The sequence below is a fragment of the Gobius niger genome (genome assembly GCF_951799975.1).
Source record: "Gobius niger genome assembly, chromosome: 20".
In the NCBI taxonomy this organism is placed as follows: domain Eukaryota; kingdom Metazoa; phylum Chordata; class Actinopteri; order Gobiiformes; family Gobiidae; genus Gobius; species Gobius niger.
The window spans coordinates 14,076,502-14,098,978 of NC_136871.1; the positions used below are offsets into that span (position 1 = coordinate 14,076,502).

At 40.5% G+C, this 22,477-nt stretch overlaps 1 protein-coding gene across 1 annotated transcript; it reads right to left on the reverse strand.

Annotated features, from left to right (window-relative positions):
* Positions 1-22,422, reverse strand: gxylt2 (glucoside xylosyltransferase 2). The gene is made up of 7 exons (XM_079578578.1): positions 22,044-22,422; positions 14,317-14,515; positions 11,930-12,061; positions 9,503-9,754; positions 8,620-8,743; positions 6,369-6,541; positions 1-787 (listed from the first exon to the last, which is right to left on the reverse strand). Exons 1-7 carry the CDS (start codon positions 22,301-22,303, stop codon positions 611-613), a joined length of 1,317 nt encoding a protein of 438 aa, XP_079434704.1. The 5' UTR covers positions 22,304-22,422; the 3' UTR covers positions 1-610.
* Between the last annotated feature and the right edge of the window lie 55 nt (positions 22,423-22,477).

Here is a 22,477-nt window from a genome sequence, read left to right on the forward strand (position 1 = left end):
GTCAGATGATTATGGTCCTCATTAGGATTTTGTTATAGTAATTTGATTGCATTTATATTTAAATGTATGTGAAGCAATAATAAAAAATAAAATAAAATAAAAAACTATGCACTGATATGCATATAAAAACAAGAACAACACCATTTTGCACAAACAGCCTCAAATGATATTTCCCGTGTACCCACAGACCAATGTGTGTCTTAAAATGCTATCACACTGAGAGATGATTTCATCGACTCAAGGCTTCTTTGTTATTGATGCTCAGTATGATTAAGGATGAGATGCTACAAACAGTGGAGCCGAGATGTGTCTTTGCACTGAACATGAGTAAACATTCACATTCACTTTACAATAATTTGTTCACATCTAGATTAAGAAAATTCAAGGTAAACCTACCAAGCAGCATCACTGACCTGCACTGTATGCTGCTTAAAGGTTCATTTATTCATTCATACAATGTCTTTATATTTTAAAACCATTCCATTCAAATTCTTGCATTATTTTGAAGGCTCAACCAGAGGGCGCTAGTAAAGGATTTGGAAATGTCAACCCACAAGACAATCGTTACTGTTTTGAGGTAAAACATGGAGTCTCAGTCTCCAGAGCAGGGCTACTTGCGGGGTCGGGCGTGTCGAATCACTTTCTTCTCAAACACTGTCCTCATAGTCTTTTCTATCTGCTTCAGGAAAACTTGAGGGATTCGACCGCACAAAGTGTTGACTGTGTCTAGGAACTTGGTCTGAATGGGGTAAAACAAGGACTGGAACATGTTGTCCTCAAACGGAAACTGCAATATGAAAAAACATCAAGGTAAATCAGTGTGCAACATTCTATAGCCTTTCATGCTGAAACAATGTGAGAATCTACAATAAGTAAGTAAGTAAGTAAGTAAGTAAGTAAGTAAGTAAGTAAGTAAGTAAGTAAGTGCTTTATTTGTCATTGTACAATTGCACAACGAAATTGCCTTCAGGTGTTGGGTTAGTCCTGAGCCGCTGCGACTGAGCACACCGCACTGTGGGCCAACCTGACCAGCACGTTTTTGGAGGTAGGGGAAACCGGAGTACTTCAGTACTCCTCTGAAACAGTGCACTGCTTCCTGTTTCAGAGTGTGGTGTCCCGTATAACGTACAGGTGAAACATGGAATATATGAATAATGTGAAAAAGTTCATTTATTTCTGTAATACAACTTAAAATGTGAAATTATTATATGATATAGACTCATGACATGCAAAGTGACATATGTCAAGCCTTTATTTGTTATAATTTTGATGATTTTGGCTAACCTGGCTAACGCCAGACTGCTGTGTGCGCTCGAATCATTTCGAACTGCACAGCAGCCTAGGGACCATGGCCGAAATTTTCGCATTGGATTTGGGAACCAATCACAGAGCGAGGAGGGACGGCAAGATGATGACGAGCTATTTGATGTACGGAAGCTTGTAGTTTATTTACGGATTTAAAATAGCGACGCTATTTTTCGATCAAGCTTTAGGCCGTGTTCTAAAGCTCGAAAGTTTACAGCGGGTACCTCATATGTCATCGGATACGATGATACAATTGGCTGTGGCTACGTGCAGACGCATGATAGACATTCGTAGCGCCCAATAAACGGCTATGGACGATCGTAAACCACACCTCTCCTATGAGAAAATGAATTGGTGGTCCCCAGACTAAATATCACTTGTGATTTTAGTCTGGCGTTAGCCAGGCTAGATTTTGGCTCACAGCGTGTAAAAATCCCCAAATCAAAATCTCAGAATATTGTGACTATATTGTAGGCTCAAAGTGTCACCCTTTAATCAGCTAATTAATCCAAAACACCGGCAAAGGGTCCCTGAGACTTTGAATGGTCTCTCAGTCTGGTTCAGTAGAATTCACCATCATTGGGAAGACTGCTGAGAGCAAATTTTGCATCTCATTTGGAAACCAACCTCCCAGAGTCTGCACACAATCCAGTCCAGTGTGAAGTTCCCCTTGTCTGTGATGTTTTGGGGAGCCAAAACATCTGCTGGTGTTGGCCCACTGTGTTTATTAAGTCCAGAGTCAGCGTAACCGTCTACCAGGAGATTTTAGAGCATTCATGCTTCCTTCAACAGACAAGCTTTATGGAGATGCAGACTTCATTTTCCAGCAGGACTTGGCACCTGCCCACACTGCCTAAAATACCAAAACCTGGTTGGCCAGCAAACTTGCCAGACCTTAACCCCATAGTGAATCTATGGGGCATTGCCAAAAGAAAGATGAGAGACATGAGACCGAACAATACAGAGGAGCTGAAGGAGCTAATGAAGCATCCTGGTCTTCCATAACACCTCAGCAGTGTCACATGCTGATAGAATCCATGCCACAACGCATTAAGGCGGTAATTCAAGTACAAGGGGCCCAAACCAAGTATTAAAGGGGGGGTATTATGCAAAATCGACTTTTTCAAGCTTTACATCCTGTTATTATGTCATTCCCTCATTAAAAACATGCCTCCTCCCCACTGATGCCACAGACAGCGTGTGGAGGGGGCGTGTCGGAAAGGGTCAGAGGTTCTTAAAGAGACAGAGGCCTATTTCAAGACATTCACTACAGCCATTTTGAGAGAGCAATTTTATACAAGGCAGTTATTCTAATTTACTGCATTTACAGACCAACAGAAGGTTTCGTCATCATTGTAGTGTGCTATAGACTGGTGCTATGTGATTGAAAAAAGCATAATACCCCTCTTTAAGTACATATGCATGATTACAGTTTTTTTTCTCTGTTTAGAATATTACATGAAATCAATAAAAAAATATTTTAATCTTCTGAGATTTTGAATAGGTGGCGTTCACGATTTAGAATGTGATGATGTCATAGGGCCCGATCTTGTGTCTCAAAACGCAGACGATAGCGTGACATTTTGCGCTCAGTAGGAGCGCATTTTGTGATCTTGCCACTCCAGACTTAGTGCATTTAAGTGGGTGGAAACACACATTTCCTCCAACAAGATCGACTCCGCGTCCAGGAGAGTGGTTGTGTGGGGTGAACATGTGCTTTTGTTTTGCTTCGCGTTCACGCCAAGCGCGGGCCGATCCGCGCCACAGCGGACGCTGTAGCTTAAAGGTCCTATATCATGCAAAATCGACTTTTTAGAGCTTTTAGCCATGTTGTTATGCTATTTCCTTATCAAAAACACCCCCAGAGTGGTTTGTGGCTTCATTCACGCAGCTCTCCGCAATCCTCCTGAATCCTGCTCTCTGAGCAGCTGCGCCTCCCTCTCCTGGTGAACGACTGAGTGTTCAGTTGTGTCGTAACAGCGGAACGGAAGTGCTCGACGTCTGTAATGTAATGTCTTAATTCTATGCTTACGGACGGATTTTAATTTGTAAAACAGCTTTTTAATTATTTCTGTTGTAAGAGAGAAACAAAGAGAAAAAAAAAAGTGAAGGAAAAAAAAAAAAAAAAAAAAAAAGTTTGTGCCCGAGAGGTGCTTCCAGGTCAGCTGAGGCCAAAACAAACACCCATGAGCGTCTGAACAGATCAGTCATGTTTGCGCTGCAGCTGTGAAGATGGAGCTCGTTGCAACTTATTCTGGACATCTGTTCTTTATTCTTACCTAACGATAATGTCACGGATGGAGAAAAAGAAGCGCGTTTGGCTACGAGGGCGGGAGTTTATTCAACCTTTTTCAAGAAGAGGCCACTCTCTCAGAAGCTGTTTTTTTTTATCCGGGATTCAGCGACTATCACCAAAATGGTGTTTTTCTGTGACTGTCTCTTGATGGATGTTTGGTGAACCTTCGCCAGAACCAAAGTGGATTAACTTTTATAACCAACGCGAGTCCCATAATGTAAACAGCGATGGACCAGAGCGGTGAGTCAATCCAAACGCGGGTTAGCTTGTGTGTTAGCATATTAGCATGTGTGTTAGCCATTTATGAAGCTGTGTTGCAGATGACAACTCCGTATAACTGCATCGTGAAGTGACTTCACTTATTGCTGTTTATTTATATTACGGTAAAGTATGTGCGGAGAGAGGGGGCGGAGTTAACTGAATCGAAGCGTTGTGTCTTCCGGGTTTGAAAAATACCTCCAGAAAACACTTATATTTATCACAAAAATGAGTGCTCCATAATGGTAGTACAAGGCACAATATATCATATACATGCCTATACTTAACTTTGGAATGGCTAAAATAGCATGATATAGATCAGGGGTGGCCAACCAGTCAGAGACCAAGAGCCGAAATTTTCAACCTTGATCCTGTGAAGAGCCACAAAGGCACCGACCATTAGCGAGATCCCGGGGCGGTAGTTTATTGTGATTAAATAGAATGCGACCGTTTTATTTATATCACAATAAACTATAACTTTATGCCTGGCCTTTTTCTTTTCTTTTTTTTAATAGTTGTGTTAGATTGAATGGTTTTACTCCTCAACAAGATTGAAATACATGTATATTAAATGACATTGTGTGTGTCCTGCTCTAACTGAGACAGAATTAGATTATTATTATTTATTTTATTTTTTTTAATGATGGGGTGTATTTGTATGTGGGGCCCTGCCCACTGAGCCCCCTTCTCTGATTCGCCCCTGGCCTGTGCGCTCAGTGCCTGCAGCTTCGTCCTGACTGGACTGTGCAGAGAGAAGGAACTCTAGGCTGCATAAAGTTCATGAACTTTAACCAGCAGCCTCTGGAGGACGTCTGAGAGCCTGTTTTAAGTTGCATCTGCTACAGTTATAGCATGTGTGAAAGAAAAGTCATGACTTTGCGTATTTCCGCGTTGCAATGTCGCGCGTCGCATCATACGCTTCAAAAGAGCACCGCTTTTTTCCATTTCCTAATTTTGATCTGTTTCTGTGAATATGAGGCCAAATTACATCAAATAAAAAGTAGCTGATCAGAAACCTGAAAAGCACAGAAGCTAATCCTAGTGCCACGATCTGCCTGCCTGTTGTTTAACCTACATCCCGCTTTGAGTGAGGCTGCACATGCACCTTTTACGCGCCGCCTCGAAAAGGAGGGAGATACAGACTCTCATTCGTGTGTAGAGATGGAAACAGGGTCTGTAGGACGATGATTGGATTTTTGGTCAAAGACTGTTACAGTTTATGGGAAATATTTACCAATTATTTTGCAAAGAGCCGCATTGTATTAAACATATCCAATCATGCAAAGAGCCGCACTCTGATTGGCCAAGAGCCGCATGCGGCTCGAGAGCCGCGGGTTGGCCACCCCTGATATAGATCCTTTAAGAACGCCGCCACAAGATCTGGCCCATAATGTCAGATGGAGGGCAGGGCCAATACACCTCAATGGGAGAAATGCAGTTTTTGTAAGAAATCTCCAAAACGAAAACTGATAAATGTTTTTCCTCTTCAGTATTTGATCGTGATTGGATTCACAAACCCGTGATATTATTTTTATGTCTGAAAGTCCTTTCTATTGGACAAGATCACGGTCATGTTTTCTCATATTGTCATCACTTTTTGACGTTTTTCAGAGAAAATAATTGGACATTAGTTCATATGTGCTGACAGAGGAGATAATGAACTTTGTGACAGTTTTTGTTTCATGTGGATTCCTCTAGTAATGACTGAGGTATGAGCCGAAATACAAAGACATAAAAATATGCATTTTGTCAGTTACCACAGTTACCATAGTGACTGTCAGTTGCCCTCCACCTCAATTTTAAACTATAGGCTCTTTAGATTGTTGTGATGTCATGTGAACGCAACCTTTGGGTTTTTTGATGCTGCAAGCCATAATCATCAAAATTACAACAAATAAAGGCTTGACATATGTCACTTTGCATGTCATGAGTCTATATCAAATATTAGTTTCACATTTTAAGTTGTATCACAGAAATACATTTTCACGATATTCTATTTTTCCAAGTTTCACCTGTATATTTATATTTTTATTACAATTAATACACATCACATTGCTATCACTAAAGATGTAAGGGAATTCTGCATTTTCATGAGTCCTACTCAGCTAGTGTTTAAGAGGCTTATCTCAGCCATGCAGCGCTCTCTGTGATTGGATAAAACACGTTCTAATTTTACAAATTGACCTAGATGGGTAATAGGATGCCCTTTTTTCAATCTAATACTTGGTGTGTGCTGGTCTCATTAGATATTAGTTATATTGGTGATTTGCAAAAAGATTTAATGGCCAGGTGACAGCAACATTTCTTTCCAAAAAAAAAAGAACGTACTCTTTATGTGCAGTATTTTTGCATTTAGTCTTTTTCATGGCCACAACATTGCCAGTGCATCATTGGATTAGGAGCAGGCCTTTTTGTTTTGTTAAGAATCGCTTTCTCAACCTCTGATTCCCATTTGCAACAATATAATGTTGTCATGAACTAAACAGAGTTATGCTGCATTCATACTCACATCACGGATTGCATCGTAAACAACTTTGAAGGCCGGCTGCTTGTCGTCATGATACACTCCGCGGTTTCCATGCAGGATGGACACACCCTCCTCTTCAGCACCTTTGCAGTTGCTCCCATACATGCAGTGGTCAGGCCTGTAATTCCACTGGCAGGGAAAGATGTACAGACACTCTACCAAGGGAAAGAAAAACAACACAAACATGAAAGAATCCAGATGCATTTAATTTTCATTCAGCTTAGTCAAGGCAGTGACAGGGTTTGGACTTTTAAAATCAATTAACTTCAGAAAACGCTTAGTGATGTTCGTAATTGTTTTGAAATTGAGGTGACAAAAGTTAATTTTGTTTCAAGCCCATTACTAAAAAAGCAGAAATGAAGACTGGTTTATGTTGGCTGTCTAAAATAGGTCAGAATGCCTAACATTTTCCTCTCGAGATGGAAGAAAGCTCTAAGCCCTGTCATCAAAAACAAACACTCCACTTGACTGTGCTTTCAAGCAAACAGTGATGCTGCCAGCCCTGCAGATAGTTCTAAGCACTTAATATGCACATCTGGCCTGTGCAGCTGGCTGCTTTTCCAGTCTGCTGTTCGCCTACAGTCACTTTCATTTACCGCATTTTTTCATTAAAAAATGCATATATTTTCATCCAATAGGAGTGAGATATTCAGAATTGAGCACATTCCGGTTATTTATTTCCGAGTGCTTAAGTGTGGTTTTTAACTGTTTAATTATGATGCATTTTAATGAATAGGTGTTTTCCAGGCAACTGGTACTGGTTCCTTCCTCTCACTTGGAAAAATGCCTTGGAACGACATTGAACGTTTCTTTTGGTCACAGCTTTCAACATAACGTTATGTCGCATGTTTTTAATTAGATCTGGTTTGGAGAAACGTTCATAACGTTAGCATCGTATGAGCTAACTGTTGTAGCATTAGTCGTGTTGTTTACATACGACTTTATTCACCTGGAACGCTCTGAGGTCGTAAGCCGTAATTTTCAAGTGGGAAAGATACCTCTTACCAGTTGCCTGGAACGCACCATATGTATTTTTCATATTTGATTGTCGGTTAAACAAAATTACTGGTACGCTACTATAAAACAAAAACACGACTATAAAACAAAAACACTTAACACATTGAGTGCCGTGCTGTTTTTAGTTGTAGAGTGCCAACAATCCAGACCATTTTCTACATTATTTGTAGCACCACAGCATAATCTATGTTATAGCTATGGACACATGCTATGGCTCGTTTGAAAGCCAAGCTCTCTAAGCTTTCTGTAGGTGACAACAGATTAATTCTATGTGCCTCGGTTCCTGAGAAATCCAAAGCTAAACAGAGGCCAGTTTTGATCAAAATCACAGATTTTTTTCTAGATTCGGAGTTTAAAGGGGGTTTTATGCAACACTCTCCTTTCTGATTAACTCCTCTCTCCTCCTCTCTCCTCCTCTCTCCTCCTCTATCCTCCTCTATCCTCATCTCTCCTCCTCTCTCCTCCTCTATCCTCATCTCTCCTCCTCTCTCCTCCTCTCTCCTCCTCTCTCCTCCTCTCTCCTCCTCTCTCCTCCTCTATCCTCCTCTCTCCTCCTCTCTCCTCCTCTCTCCTCCTCTCTCCTCCTCTCTCCTCCTCTCTCCTCCTCTCTCCTCTCTGGACGGACACTTTTCGCCTCTGGGAAGAGGCAAATGCCTAAATATTTCCGTTTCAAGTCAATTTCAACGACAACATTGTTGACACGTTGCTGCAGATTTGCATTTAAACAGCCTGGTTCTCGGATTGAAGATTTAACCTGGATGTTTCTCAGCTGCCCTCGGATCAATTTAAACTCAATTCAATCAACTTTAAAATCTCAACTGTTTCGATCTTTCCATGGGAAGCCGCTCTGCTTTGTAAAACGCACTCCAGACAGCAAGAGAGAAGTGTCGGATGTACAGCTACGGAACACCACAACCCCTCAGACTAATAAAATAATAATAAATAATAAAAAAGAAACGCAATAATATAAATGAAAACGTTTTTGATCGTCATTTATTTCACTTCTGTTCATCACAGTGCCACCAGAATCACACATAAGGTGTATTAGAGTGTAGTTTCCTAATTTAAAAAAACCCGCAAAAACAAGCTTTTCTGTTTTTGGCACTCAATGTGTTAAAACTCAAAGTGTGCTTTTGAATATATTTTTTCTGTCTTCTTTCTATTTTCACATTCCACCCTCGAACAGATGGCCTTATAGGATTAAATGAGGGTGTACCTAGGTTGTAATGGAAAATGATGTTGAGGAGGTCCTGGTCGCCCCAGGTGATGTGGTTCTTGTACTTCTGGTAGAGTGGATGCAGAAGGTCCTCCCACGACAAGCCGCTGGGAATCATACTGTTCTGAAATACAAATAAAAATAATCATGTTCACTCACAGACAGCTCCAGCAAAGCCTTCTTTTTTCATAAACACATCATCAAAGCAGACCCAATTTACATTTTGCTCTCCCAGTCGCAAACGGCTGGCAGCATTAAGAGAGCAGCTAAATTGAGTTCTGAGGGCAGAGGTCTGCGCTTGCCAGTGTGGTAATCAGAGCACTTCAATCACAGCCCACTCGTAGCACTCAGCCGGAGACTCCAGCTCAAAGAAAAACTTAAACGACTGCTACTGATCAGGGTGAAGAAATGTGACAGAATTTAAGGCTTCTTTCTACATGGCATAACAAGGTATGGGTTGGTTCCATTGTCAGTGCAAATTGAGGGCGACGTGTCTAGAAATACATGGGTAAAGCTTTGGTCTGTCTAAACCACAGAACAAACTGACTTCAAAAGCAATTTAATTGGAACACCAAACTTAAAACCACTCACTCACTTTGTCCTAGGTCGGCAACCATTAATTTGATTAACTACTGGTAATTTATTAATGAAAGAAGAAGAAACATAATGAATCACTTTAGAAACATTTTACTTCATTTTCATACAACTACACACAGAGTTTCAGCACGTCATGAGCTGGGAAGTGACTTTTTCTTGACACCAAAAGTCATTTACTCACTGGTGAAAAGCTTCTTTAGTCAAACACCACAGAAAACAGTCACGGCATAGACCTCGGTAAACATTTCACACAAATCTCTGAACGATAATGCAGTTATTGTCTTACTTTGAACAATGTGCTGCGGATGCGAGTGAGGTTCATGAGCATCACTCCGGAGTTGACCCCTGTGACCCCGTAGAAAGGGTGACGCGCAAAGCGGCTGTACCACCCGATCTTGGGGACCTCGTGCTCCGGGGCCATGGCTGCGAGTTGGGAGCTGTTGAAGGCTTTGAAGAAACTCCAGATGTCGTCCATGGGCCGGAGGAACAGCACATCTGTGTCAACGTACAGCAGCGAGTCCACATCTTTCAGAATGACCTACGTGTGGAAAGAATGAAGAGAACACACGGAAAACTGTTAGTGTGCGACAGACCAAGTACCATGTTTATTTAGACCGATACAAACTGATTTGGTTGGACTCAGTTCTACTGGAATGATATTTTGTACTTTACTTAATTGTTATTATTTCTTTACATTGGATTCATTTCCTTGTCGCACTTGCCACGTACATACTGTACGGACTTTTGACTGAAGCTGAAAAAGTGGGTGAAATGTCCTGCACAAGCACCAAAACAGACTTCATTTCATTTGTCCCAATTTACCAAAATAAAGGCAAGATAAAAAAACAAGAATGTGAAACAACCATGACATTTATTACAACATGCTTCGAATTCTGTGGAGGAAAAAAAGACAAAGGCTGTAGTAATGAACTACAAACTGTATGACAGGAGAGTGAAGATAAGAATGATCTGTGGAAGGACATCTTAAAGATTCCGTTCCAGCTGCGACTGAAAACACTGACTCAGCTAAGAACAAAAAGATAAGTTCAAGATGAGATCATTACTTTCAGAGCAGACTGCTGGGTCAAGCTGTCGTGGAATAGCAGAGGGAGGGGGAGATAAAGAATGAGTTTACTCTTTTCAGCTACTTCAAATCTGCTACAACACTGCAACCAACACTAATATTAAAACTAGGATCACAGGAGAAAAGTCACTAATATACAGTTTATTTTGTATATAATCACAAACATTAGCCAGGTGAGCCAGAATGATGTTTCCATTGTAGTAAGTAAAGAGAAAGACTGTCTGGTACAACTTCACAAAGGTTTCAATCACAGTGCGGGAGGCAGGGTTTGCACAGCAAATGCAGCAGCACAGAACATGAAAATCCTCACATTCAACAAAGCTGTTGCATTGGGTTTATGTTTTGCTGCTGAGATTTTGATTTTGAAGGACAAGAGCTCAGCAACTGGTGACTCTGGTGGCATTTACTCTGGACGGTTAGAGCCAATATATGATTTTAATCAGAATCAGAATAGTTTTTATTGACATTGTTTGTAAACAGGTTCACAAACTAGGATGTTTTTCTCGGTGAAGATGTGAAATATTAAACATAAAAACATATAACTCATATAGCTTTAGGGCATGCATGAGGAATATTAAAATAAATAGATTTAAAAAATAATAATAACACAAAAAAATAACACAAAAAGAAATAGGACTGGAGTTTCTTTACTATATTACCGTAAATGTTTGCAGATGATGATCAACATTTTCAACGCCGTACAAACTTCAAAATGCGGCCCTCGATGGGAAAAGTCTGGACACCCCTGATCTAGTGGAAGCCTCAGAGGAGCTTCTTGGAAAGGGCTGGAGGGCCACTCCTAGCTCCAGAACAACTGGATGATGATGCCTGCTCTAAAAGCCCTCACACTTTTTCCACCCAGTGAAGATACTTCCTCTCATGTTGAGTCGGCTGATTGCTCTGAAAGAGGTCCGACTAACCAGCAGGTGATGGGCATTCCGATACCGTAGATTTCTCTTCTGAAAGAGGAATGCACTCCTTGCAAAATCACATGTGCTCCAACTCTGTTTGGTTAAGGATCACAAAAGATCGATTAAAATGTCAGAGTTTATATTGCTATGACCCTCCACTGCCCTTTGCAGCAAACACAGCTCTCCTCGTTTGTAAATATGTGAAATGTGCCATTGGCTTTGTAGCATGTTTGTATTACTTAGAGCAGGAGAATGGCCGTCTCAGTTTATCAGTGCATTGCTTGTAAAGGGCTTGATAACAAATATTATGCTCCCATTTAAACAGCGTCTGTACTTTCACTTTATGTACTACCTAATAAAGCAATTGCAGAGAATGAATATTGATTTGGTTGCAGCAAAGAGGCACCATGGACCCTTCGAGCTGCACTATGCTGATTACATGGTCAGTGAGTTGGCTGATATTTCAATGAACAGCAGCTTTAAAAGAAAAAGAAAAAAAAAAATCAATAAGCAGGCACGGCCTTTTACTTAATAGAATTAGTGGATTCGATCTCTGGAGATTTGTTAACTAAGCACTGCAGAGAAGGTGTGAAATCGTCAATAATTGCCCGAGTAATTATAAGCAGTAAAACAATAGTGTGAATAAAGAGATGACAAGTGAATTAATTGCATTTTGCATGAGCGTTGATACTGCCAGTGATCATCTGTGGGCTCTTACCGGTAAGAAAAGCCTTTGTGCAGCACATGGCTTGAACAGCTTCTTCCACTCCTCTGCGTCACCCACTGAGAAGGTGATGGGGTAGATGGTGTATTGGAACTTTGCAGCAACAGAGCGAGGCCACTGCTTTAGCTGTGAATCCAAAGGCAAACGGGTTACAATCAAAGCTGAAGAAATGAGATCCAGATGAGACAAATATATTTATATTCAGTATCTGCACAAAAAGTGACAGCAAGCCAGTCTGTATTCAGATTATTGGTCTTTTAATTTGAATACAAAACTCTCTCAGGACTAAGGCGGAATCATGTCAAAATCTATAGTAGTACATGTACCACTGATGGTACTTGGGCTTCTTCAGCTGGTCAGGAGGGCCAGCTCTGTTCTGGGCTGCCCCCTGGACCGCACGAGGGTATAATCCAAGCTCTCATTCATCATGGACAACACCTCTCACACACTATTTATGTCTTGGATTCTGTTCTAATTTTATAGCTACGGTATTTATATTCTTTGTTCCTTTTCTTATATATTTTTTTAAATCCACTGTACAATTTAATTACACATTTCTTGACGGCTGATGTAAACAAGTACATTTCTCCTTTGTGAGATCAATAAAGTTCTATCTTATCTGATCTTATCTTATGTCCTCATTCATTTTAATCTGAGATCATTTTATTTGTGATTATATAATTCATATCATTTAGGTGTTTTTTCGGTTTTAAGTCTAGGTCAAGTTTACTTACAAAGCACATTTAAAACTACCATTGCTGCTCAAGTGTTTTACACCAAGTTCATGCATAATTTATCCCAATTTGGGTCCATTCTAGATCCATTTTAGTCGGCCTGGCTCTTGTCTTGTCTTTCTTAAATGTTAGAACTTGCTTAGGCTATAATAGTCACATTAAACCTATTTTTAGACAAATTACAATAATGACATAAGATTAGTTTACTCGAAAGGTAACAGTGCAATTTCACAATAGACAAAGCCAGAAAAAGCCAAAAGGCTCCATGCTATGATGCAAAAAAACCAAAAGAAAAAAAGGCACTAAAATGCAAATACCTATGGCAATGCAATGTCTTTCTCTTTTTTTTCAAGCATCACCACTACACTACTTGCTGATGCTGTATTTCCACAGAGGCATGGAGTTGTATCTTTGTAGACTATCTAATCTGCAAAACAATATTGTATTTTCAGTGCTGTATTTACAAATGACGGACTATTGCACAGCAGATGTTTTTTTGCTCAAACAAAATGTCTGGCAACAGATAAAGATAATCCGTCTAAGCTGTGCTAAGTGACGAATAAAAACACAGAAAAAACAATGAAGTCATACTGTACAGTGTCATTTGCACAGCTGTTCCTTTTAATACAACCTCCTATTAACCTATAGGCTCTATCAGTTTGACAGTTGATCCCAAAAAGTAGCAATATGATGCATGTTGGAAGATATTTTGTGTAAAGAATATAATAGAAGATCCAAATCACAGCTTCAGCATTAAGAGAACGTCTCCTTGAAATGTACACAGCAAACAGTACAGCATGTTCCAGAGCAGCTGGAGTTCCTGGCTGCCACATGGGATCTTTCCACATATGGGAATCATTCACTTGTAAATTAGTGGTTTAAAAAGCATTTTCATGCAATACTGCAATAGTTTTAAAATACACATGCATGAAGGTGCTCCAACTTACATGTAGTCTGCCGAACGCTTTTAGCCTAAAACAGAATGCTCATTCTTTCATTTTTTGTAGACATGCCTAATAAACTGTAATAGCTGACAAATAGAGGAAGGAGGTACCACTTCTGTTAAGAAATAGGCAAAGAAACTCAGATGAAATGCCATTTGTTGGAGGTGGTTGACATTTTATAATGGAAGTTACATTTTCAGATTCCAGATGAACTTTTGGCAAGCATGTTAACTCACAGTCACATTTTGGATACAGTAACAGTTTAGCTCAAGGTAATGAGTACAAACTCTTATTGCATTTTTTCATTTTCAACCTGGAGTTGCCATAATGACTCTGATGATAATAATCGACTGCAAGTTATAGGAGTGGTGTAACTAATCAGAATGATAGCAGGCGCTGCTGCAGAGGTGACTTTGAAGTGGGGAGCGGTGCTGGGGCAAAGCAGGGTGTCTGAGTGATATATTACGCCCTGCTTCCAGATAAAAGGGTTATGTGTCTGTACTACCGGGAGTCACGGGGGGAGTTAAAACTGCTCTGATCTTGTCATCTACTACACAGCAAGGCAGAGCTGTTTAACATGCACTACACAAAATCTGAAATCACAGGAACTGAAAAGAACAGGCATCAGCCACTTGGGAAAACACTGCACGCCTGACAGGGGGAATCACTCACTCCAAAGCTTTACCAACTGACGGGATCTTACCCTCTCTTCAAACTGCGGGGCCAAGGGGTCTTCTGCAAATATGTGAAACGTGATCTTCTTCAGGCTGAAAAGGATGGCTGATTTAACCATGGTGAGGGTCTCGTCCAGACGATTCCCACAGGCCACCACAGCCAGGTGCATGCCCCCCTCCACTCTGCCCCGCTTGGCCGCAGGTCGCCCCACATTGTTCTGTTGTTTGCTAGAAATACCACAGAGACATAGAGGAGCAATGAAATGACATGCATATGTGGAATCAACAGGGTTTCTTCACTTTAAAGGGGAACACACATAGAACTATGAAACGAAAAGGAAGTAAATGTATGAACATTTTTCCTGCATTAATCCACACAAAGCCATTTTAAATGAGTGTCAGGCACTGTTTACTGCACTTTGATAATGGGAAATGGGAAATGGACTCAGCTTATTTAGCGATTATGCACTTTAATCAGAATGTAATTCATGAATGATACAATGCATTGCCTGAAGTAAGACGGGACTGCACACGATTAATCTCTCTTTGAATGGCTGCAATGAACAAATCATGCAATTATTTAGAAAGTACAATACAATTTGCAAACTAAAACGGCATTTTAGACCTATATGTTCTATAATACTTATTTTTACTTAAAGGAACAGGCCACCGTTTTTCCATACTGGGATATGTTCTTACCTGAGCTTAGACGTGGATGCATACCTGGATGTCTGTTTTTTGTGCGTGCCCTCAGTCATGCAAAAAGACCAAAGATGTTGTGTTAGCATTTGGCCTCTCCCAGCATAGTCCTATGGACCCAAACGGGGTGAAGTTAGAAGCGACCAAGCTCTTCCACAGGCATGCACAAAGACCAAACAGGTACGTATCAACTCGTCTAAGCTCAAGTGACCTGTTCCTTTAAAATCCAGCAAAGTAATACTTTTACTATTCAAATATGTAGATAACTTCTAAAATCCAATACTGCACCCCCAATAATAAGCACATTAACTCTAGGTTTTAGCAAGGTACAGGAGTATTCCAGTAGTTTGTATTGCTTTTAATGGGTCAAGGCCACGTGGGGTACACTGGGGCCTGTTGATCCGACAGTCTCCTTCATAATTCATCACCAACAAATCAGATGAGATGAAATTATCTTGTTTTGAAAGAACAAATTACCAGTAACCTTGGCCTTATTTCTCAAGAACACAAAACAAATTAGGCCTATTCCATTTAACAGGAACAGCATACCAAACAAAAATAGCGCAATTTTCCAACCCATACCTATCATACTATATGTATACGTATAATAATAAGTTGCCTGTGAACACAGAATACATGTATACTCAATGTGTACTCACTACACCTGAAATCAATGATGCACTGGTGAATAAGCTGATCACAGTTTCAGGGTTCAATGACTTCAAATTGGATTATTGCCTACCTTTCATTGCAATTAAATCAATAACAAACATTTGGGACATTAAATAAATAATACGTGTAGCGAGTTCCAGCGCGTCAGACCTGTCTGAGATGGTTTCAAGACATTGTGGGAACCATGCAGAGAGCATGGCTGTGAGATGGCCCTGATGACAGTTCTGTAAGAGCTTGCATTAACAGACCAACAGCACCAGCTGCCACAGCTGCAAATCCCCCATGACTCATCTCAGCCAGGGCAAGGTGAATGCCTCTTAACCAACAGACGTTTGCCACAAAATTGATTCCACCTGTTGTAGTCGCCAAACAAAAGACTACATGGTTATTGTAGTCTCCAAACAAGCACATGCTAATTTCCCATGCATAGCAAATTATGAATTTGAATAGGAAGTATATACAGCAATAAAAGAAGAAGTGGAATAAATAGGAGGAGGAGGAATATGAGAAGGTGGTGGGAGAGCAGGAGGTGGAGGTGGAGGAGAGGGAAAAGGAGTTGAGATGTGGGTTGGACAACTCAATATTTGACTATTTTTCATTTTTTCTTCTACAAAAGTCAAAGTGCATGTTTTGCAAGTATGACATTGTATTACATCATACCAAACACTAAGATTGATAAATCACAATAGCTACATGTATCATGCCCCAAAACATTTATGTAATATTTAATACAATTCAGTATGTTCCATATTACACAAGTGAACATGGCATGCCATTCTGCCACTGGGAAAATCTTGTCCAGGAAACCCAATGTCTCAGGCGTGCACATTGATTAACAACACTGTGAAGGCGAGATGCATGATGTTTACCACACTCCCACCTGTGACCAAATGCATCAATTCTCAAAGGCCGGCAGAAATTGAAACCCTTTCTCACACCTGTCAACAACACGTACTGGCTTGTCACTTCATGCCTGCTCCACACAAAGCTATTTCAATTTCTCTGACAATCCCAGTGGTCACGAGCATTAATCCTTCTTTCACCTCCTAAAAGGACGGAAATGATAACTCACAAGTGCCGACGTCTGAATACGAATGGTTCTTTATTTTGTAGTCTGGTTTTGAAGATGCAACATCAATGTATGACATGATGTTTTGTCAATTCAAAGTCAATATTAATGTAAATCCATACGCATTTTTTTTCACTCCCCCTGGAGAATATTATTCCCTGGAATGCACTCTTTGTCTGGTGTGCAGAGCCATTGTTTGGTTAAAACCCTCAGTCGGGTAACATTTGCACAATGGCAGATTTTGAAACTAAGGCCAACACCATTTCTTTTTCTGACACACAGAGCTGCTTCTTAAGAACATGCTCAAACCAACCACTGGAACAAACTAATGGAGCAAGAGAAAAATAAGCAAAATGTGAACAGATAAACTTTTGTTCAGAGGAAAACAATCGCTTGCAAATGTCAAACTGTTTTCATCTCTAGATTCAGAAAGTGGTTTAAGTGGTTTAAGTGATGACAATGTCAAAATGTCAGAACTGGAAAATGCAAAGTATGTCGTTTTAATCCCTGCCATAATGTACTGATGTGTTTTTGCACAAATGCTAAAATGCTTTACAAACAGCAAATACAATAATAATACTTTTTTTTTAAATGCATACAACATTTGTCACTAAACAGCTGCCCTAAACAATACTGTCTTGAGTGGCTTTGTGAACAAGTCCACAGAGAGAGACGGGAGCAGATCATTCCAGAGTCTGGGGGGCAGCAGCTTGAATGGACAGGTCCCCCCAGGTTTTAAAATGAGTCTTTAGGACCTTCAGGAGAGTCTGGCCTGAAGACCAAAGTGTGTAAACTGAAACAGCAACATAGCATCAGTGTAGCCCAATGGCGTGAATATGTGGCTGTGATGATGAGAATGTGATTATATGTGAGGAGCAAGAAAATCTAATTCTTAATGACAGGGCGGGACAGTAAATTGCATTTTAATCAAATCAAAATCACATTATTGCAATTAGCAAACGTCTCAACAAATGCATGAAACAGGATGGATGCATATAGCATTTGTGAGTATTGAGCTCAAAGACATTTTTGCTACTACATCCACCTCTGAAAAATGTAATGTGACATACAGGAGAGAGAGGAGTGAAAATTGACAGGTGGGCTGCAGTAGTGCTGTCTCCGAGCCCGGCCGGCACCCTGTTTTTTCTGCATGGCTGAAGGACAATAATGAATCACAGATTAGGATGAATGAGAAGGTGCAGAGAAATCTTGGGGGCTACGCTCCAAAGCCTGATGTGCTGTTGATCAGACATTGTCCCAGAAACCTCCAAACCCCCTTGAGAAATCATATTACACTCCATCATGCAACATAATGGCATAGCAATTTGCAAAAAATGTGTATTGTTTTCCTTAGTAATATTGCCTTTTTTTTTTTTTTTTTTTGTAACTGTGCATTACACGAAAGTCTGTTTGATCAAGGAGTGACAGTGACTCAATATGAAAACACTGCTACACAAATACAAAGACAAAATCATAAGCATGTGTTAGCTTTTTAATAGCACCTTTTGTTTTTGTAATAGAACTCTTATTTCTCTGCATAATTAAAACAGAAATAGCTCTGTCTTGCAAAAAGTGCTTGGCGTGTGTGTGTTGAAACTTGGCGACAGACACAGCAATGTGTCGGCATCTGGAAGCAGTCACAAAGCAGACAGAGAGAGGTGCTCAGAGCGAAAGTCCCTGAATTGATTTGTGGCAGCCAGAAAGAGAAGAGTTTTTGACTACAAAGCGACCCAGTCGTTTTAAATTATGCAGAAAAGAAAAAGCACTTTTAGAGATAATGTCAAAGGAAAATGAACATGTAAAGGCAGGAGTAAAGCAAAGGAAATACTGTCATCTTGTCACGTGCTGGACAAAAAGGAGACTTTACTTTTTTCAACGCAGTATTTTGTACCAGTTTTTCTATCTGCGTACTTTCAAGTGTGCAGATCAGATATCTGGAGGAACATAGGCCACTGGATCATTCTTTTGAAAATGTTATTTAATAAGAGACAATTATTAAGCACAGGCACAGTTGGTTGTCGTTGCAACGGCTTTCTATTAGAAACATGCACAGAATTACACAACTATTTGACAGTGAAGCATTAAGTAATAATTCTGTCCATGTTGATGTTGGAAAACTTAATCCCCCCATGTCATTTTTAGATCAACAGCAGCACGCAAACAACACCATTTAAAAATATGCTTGTAGAAAAAAAGACATGTCCTTTGGCAAAATGTGATTGCAGCTCATAAAGGAAATACCAACCTCATTATTCAAGTAATACTATTTGCTCATAGCTCGAAACCATATCTTCTGTTCAGCTCCAGAACACTTTTGGCAGCTCTTCCCCTTTCTAATCTTTGGCTTGACACCTCCTGCTTGGTAATAAAAAATTTTTTAAAAAAAGGCCTTGTATTTGATCCCACCTCATGTCTATGATTTTCCCTCCACAGCTTGTATATGACTCATTATGGACATATTTAAAAGCATAAAGACAATCAGTCTGACATGGAACAGTCACTGACGGAATCTACTCAAGGCAGCACTTTTCACAGCCAAGTTAAACCTCAACTTACTGCTCACAGGGAGAGTATTCTGTCATGATGCAGGGGGACATTTTTATGGCAAGACATAATGTCGCAGCACAAAAGTGACGGCTTATGGTGAGAAACGCTGCTTAACTCTATCTGAAATGACACAGCAAGGATTCGTCTCCACAGCTCTGCACATGTTGGCTTCAATGCGGCAGAACAAAGGCGATACAACAAGTTATGCACATGGGCGTAAAATGCACATGAATAATATTCAAACACATTTGAATATTCATGTGTTGAGGCAAAAAATATCCCATTTTAAAAAGAGTTTAAATTCAAAGTTTTACAAAGGAAAAAATAAAGAAAAAATGCTAAGAAATCATTTATTGAACGATAAGTCGACATAGTAAGTATCGTGACACTTGAACACATTATTTAGGGCCTCAGCTGTGGATTAAAATCAGCAAGAATGTAGCTAATCAAAGGCTTCCACATTGCATGGATTCCTAACACTAGCAGGTGTAAAAAATCTGCATACGGCTCACCCGAGAAACTTTGTTATGCTACGCACTGTTTTACTGCCACGGTACTGCTGATTTAAACGTGTTCTCATTATGTCATTGCCTGATTTGTATGATGAATGATTTTGCGTTTGGTCTTGTTTGTGTTTAGCGGTTTTCACCCGGGGAACAATGATTCACCGCAGGCTAATCAGTGAGGTATTAATTATACAACGTAGGATTGTGTGCGAGATGGATGAGAGTATGAGAATAGCCTTGTTCAGTTTAAGATAGATGTGCCTCATCTTCCGGCTGGTGTCAATACGCAGTTGGTTTAATTCATCCTTCAAATCTCTAATCTATGATGTGATGAGGACGTGCACTGCTAAAACATAGACTTCACGGAAGACCCAAGGATAACTTTATCATATAATGTTTAACAGAGACAAAAAAGGCAACAGTAACACCACATTTATTAACCAACACAATGCAAAGATTATATTGCTCGAGGGCTCTCTGATGATGAGCTCCTTTAAGGGATAAACACTCTGCCCATTACATATACGTAATGTTTGTTTATTTGCTTTTTTTTTTTTAGCAATATTGTACGTGCAAATGTGGCAGTAATCATGCTCTGTGTATCTGTCTGCTGAGCATCGTGCTTTTGAAACAGGTGTCATGCCCCAACTGTTGCCTTTGCAAGCTATTGTATCTGCCTGGTTTGGGAGGACAACTGGAACTCTTCTATTTTCGGATGCAGGAAGTAGAGTGATGTGTTGGGGGAAATGATAACATTAGGACAAATAAAGCGCGTTTGTCTTTTTCACAAGAAGCCCAGGCTTCTGCTCTGATTTGCTCATTTAACCACAAAAGAAAAAGACCAAAAAATAGCAAACATTTGACTGTAATTAGGACTAAACTGGAGCAAACCATAACTAACTTTTAACTAAAACAGGACAGGCCAAAGCTACATGATAAAGCACTAGATAAGTATTTACTCAAGGTTAATTCAGGACTAAACTAATGCCACATTAGCGGTAAGCAATGCTGAAAAGGGGCTAAATGTATGAACCATAACTACACTGGATGTAACTAAAGTTAAACAACAATAAAACATCCAATGGTATGATTTTAAGGCTAAAACCCTAACTGCTTTGTCAGGCAATTGATGATGTGCAATAGAGCCAAAGACAGCATCCTCATAGCAGTCTGTCTCTAAAGCATTTCCAATCCTTTCTTTCAGCCTCCCGTGACCCGTTCCACCCCATCTGCCTTATCAGCAGCGAGCACATGCGCTGGAGTGTAGTTTCTGGGAGGACGCAAAGGTCCCTTCTCTCCACGTAACGCCTTGATGGCTTTTATCTACCAAACACTGTCCCTAGCCTTTGGTCTAGAGTCGCCATAGAATACTTATTATGGGCAGCAAAAAAAGAGAGTCCGTATCTCAGTAGCCACATTGTAAAGCATTATTGGCATCCACTGAGAGCAGAGACCAAAAGGGAGTGTAGACAGGAATAAGAAAGCGTAATGAAATGAGCTCATCCTGGAACAAAAATAGCAAGGATGAGGTGATGGATGACAATACATTTGAATGCTTTGAGGTTTAATATACAAAACTAAAGCTGTGTTAACTCATCATTATTTAAAAAGCAATTATTAGATTCCCCAATATATTACATGCCTTTGTTGCAACATATGGCATAATACAAGCCTATTAGATTTAACACACATAAACATTCCATTTAAGGAGATTTTAAGGTATTCAAAAAAAATACAGAGAAAATGTGCCTGCTTTTTTTAAACAGTTAATGAACCCTTTCTTTCAACCTACACACTGGTTTGACAGTGTCCTTCCTGTAATCTGTTTTGTGGAAAAAGCGTAGGCCTTTACCATTTATTACCATTTATGTCAAGGTGCCCTTTATAAAACAGCAAGGCGATGAAACCAGATCAATAAGCCTCTCAGGGTCAGATAACTAGACGTTTTAGCATGATTTATGACTGTGCCATGCCACGTCCCAGATGACCAATCTTTGCAAATACTAGCACCTCCTAATCATAATCCCCTCAGCCATGCTCGTTTCTCACATTTCACTGGCTTTTAAACAGCTCCTGCTATTCAGTGATCACAATTTGAAGAGACGGGAAGTAGTCAAACAGAGAGAAGATAAGTAACGGAAGCATTGGCAGTAAATGCAAAGGAATGTCCTTGTACAAAACGCACTAATGAATCTCAGCAACTTGTTCTTGTTGGTGCGTTCGTGTGCGCGAGGGTGAAGTGCAGAGGACCGACGGCTCTCACCTCTTTGCCTTGGCCACTTTTCTGATCGCTCTCTCCTGTTTCCGTGGCTTGAGCGCTGGTTTATTTGCCGCAAACTTGACTCCTGCAACATCACGTCCGAGCGCAGATGGCGACGGGGAAGAGTTGAGCTTCTCCTGCTTCACGACCACAACTTGTTTCAACAGCAGGGGCTCGTCTCCAGCGCTGCCCCCTAAAAAGTACAAAAGTAAGAAAACTCCGAGGCACACGGCGAGCACAAGTACCCTGCAGTAGATCCGCATGGCGACGCCGACTTGTTGCGGCGCTCACGTCCATGATCCAGTTGACATTTTGTTTGCGCTCCCCGCTCCCCGCCTCGCTGTGCAGATGATGATGAAAAGCGGAGACGATTCTCACCGTCCACCGAGGACTACACACACAGAGGGGCGGGGCGAGTGCATAGGCCGTAATGTCCG

Coding starts and splice junctions, on each gene's coding strand:
- gxylt2 (XM_079578578.1), bottom strand. CDS start 22,303: ATGCGGATCTACTGCAGGGTACTTGTGCTCGCCGTGTGCCTCGGAGTT. Junction 12,062..14,316: donor CCCCGCAGTTTGAAGAGAGG/GTAAGATCCCGT, acceptor TTGGATTCACAG/CTAAAGCAGTGGCCTCGCTC. Junction 8,744..9,502: donor TCCGCAGCACATTGTTCAAA/GTAAGACAATAA, acceptor TTTGTATTTCAG/AACAGTATGATTCCCAGCGG.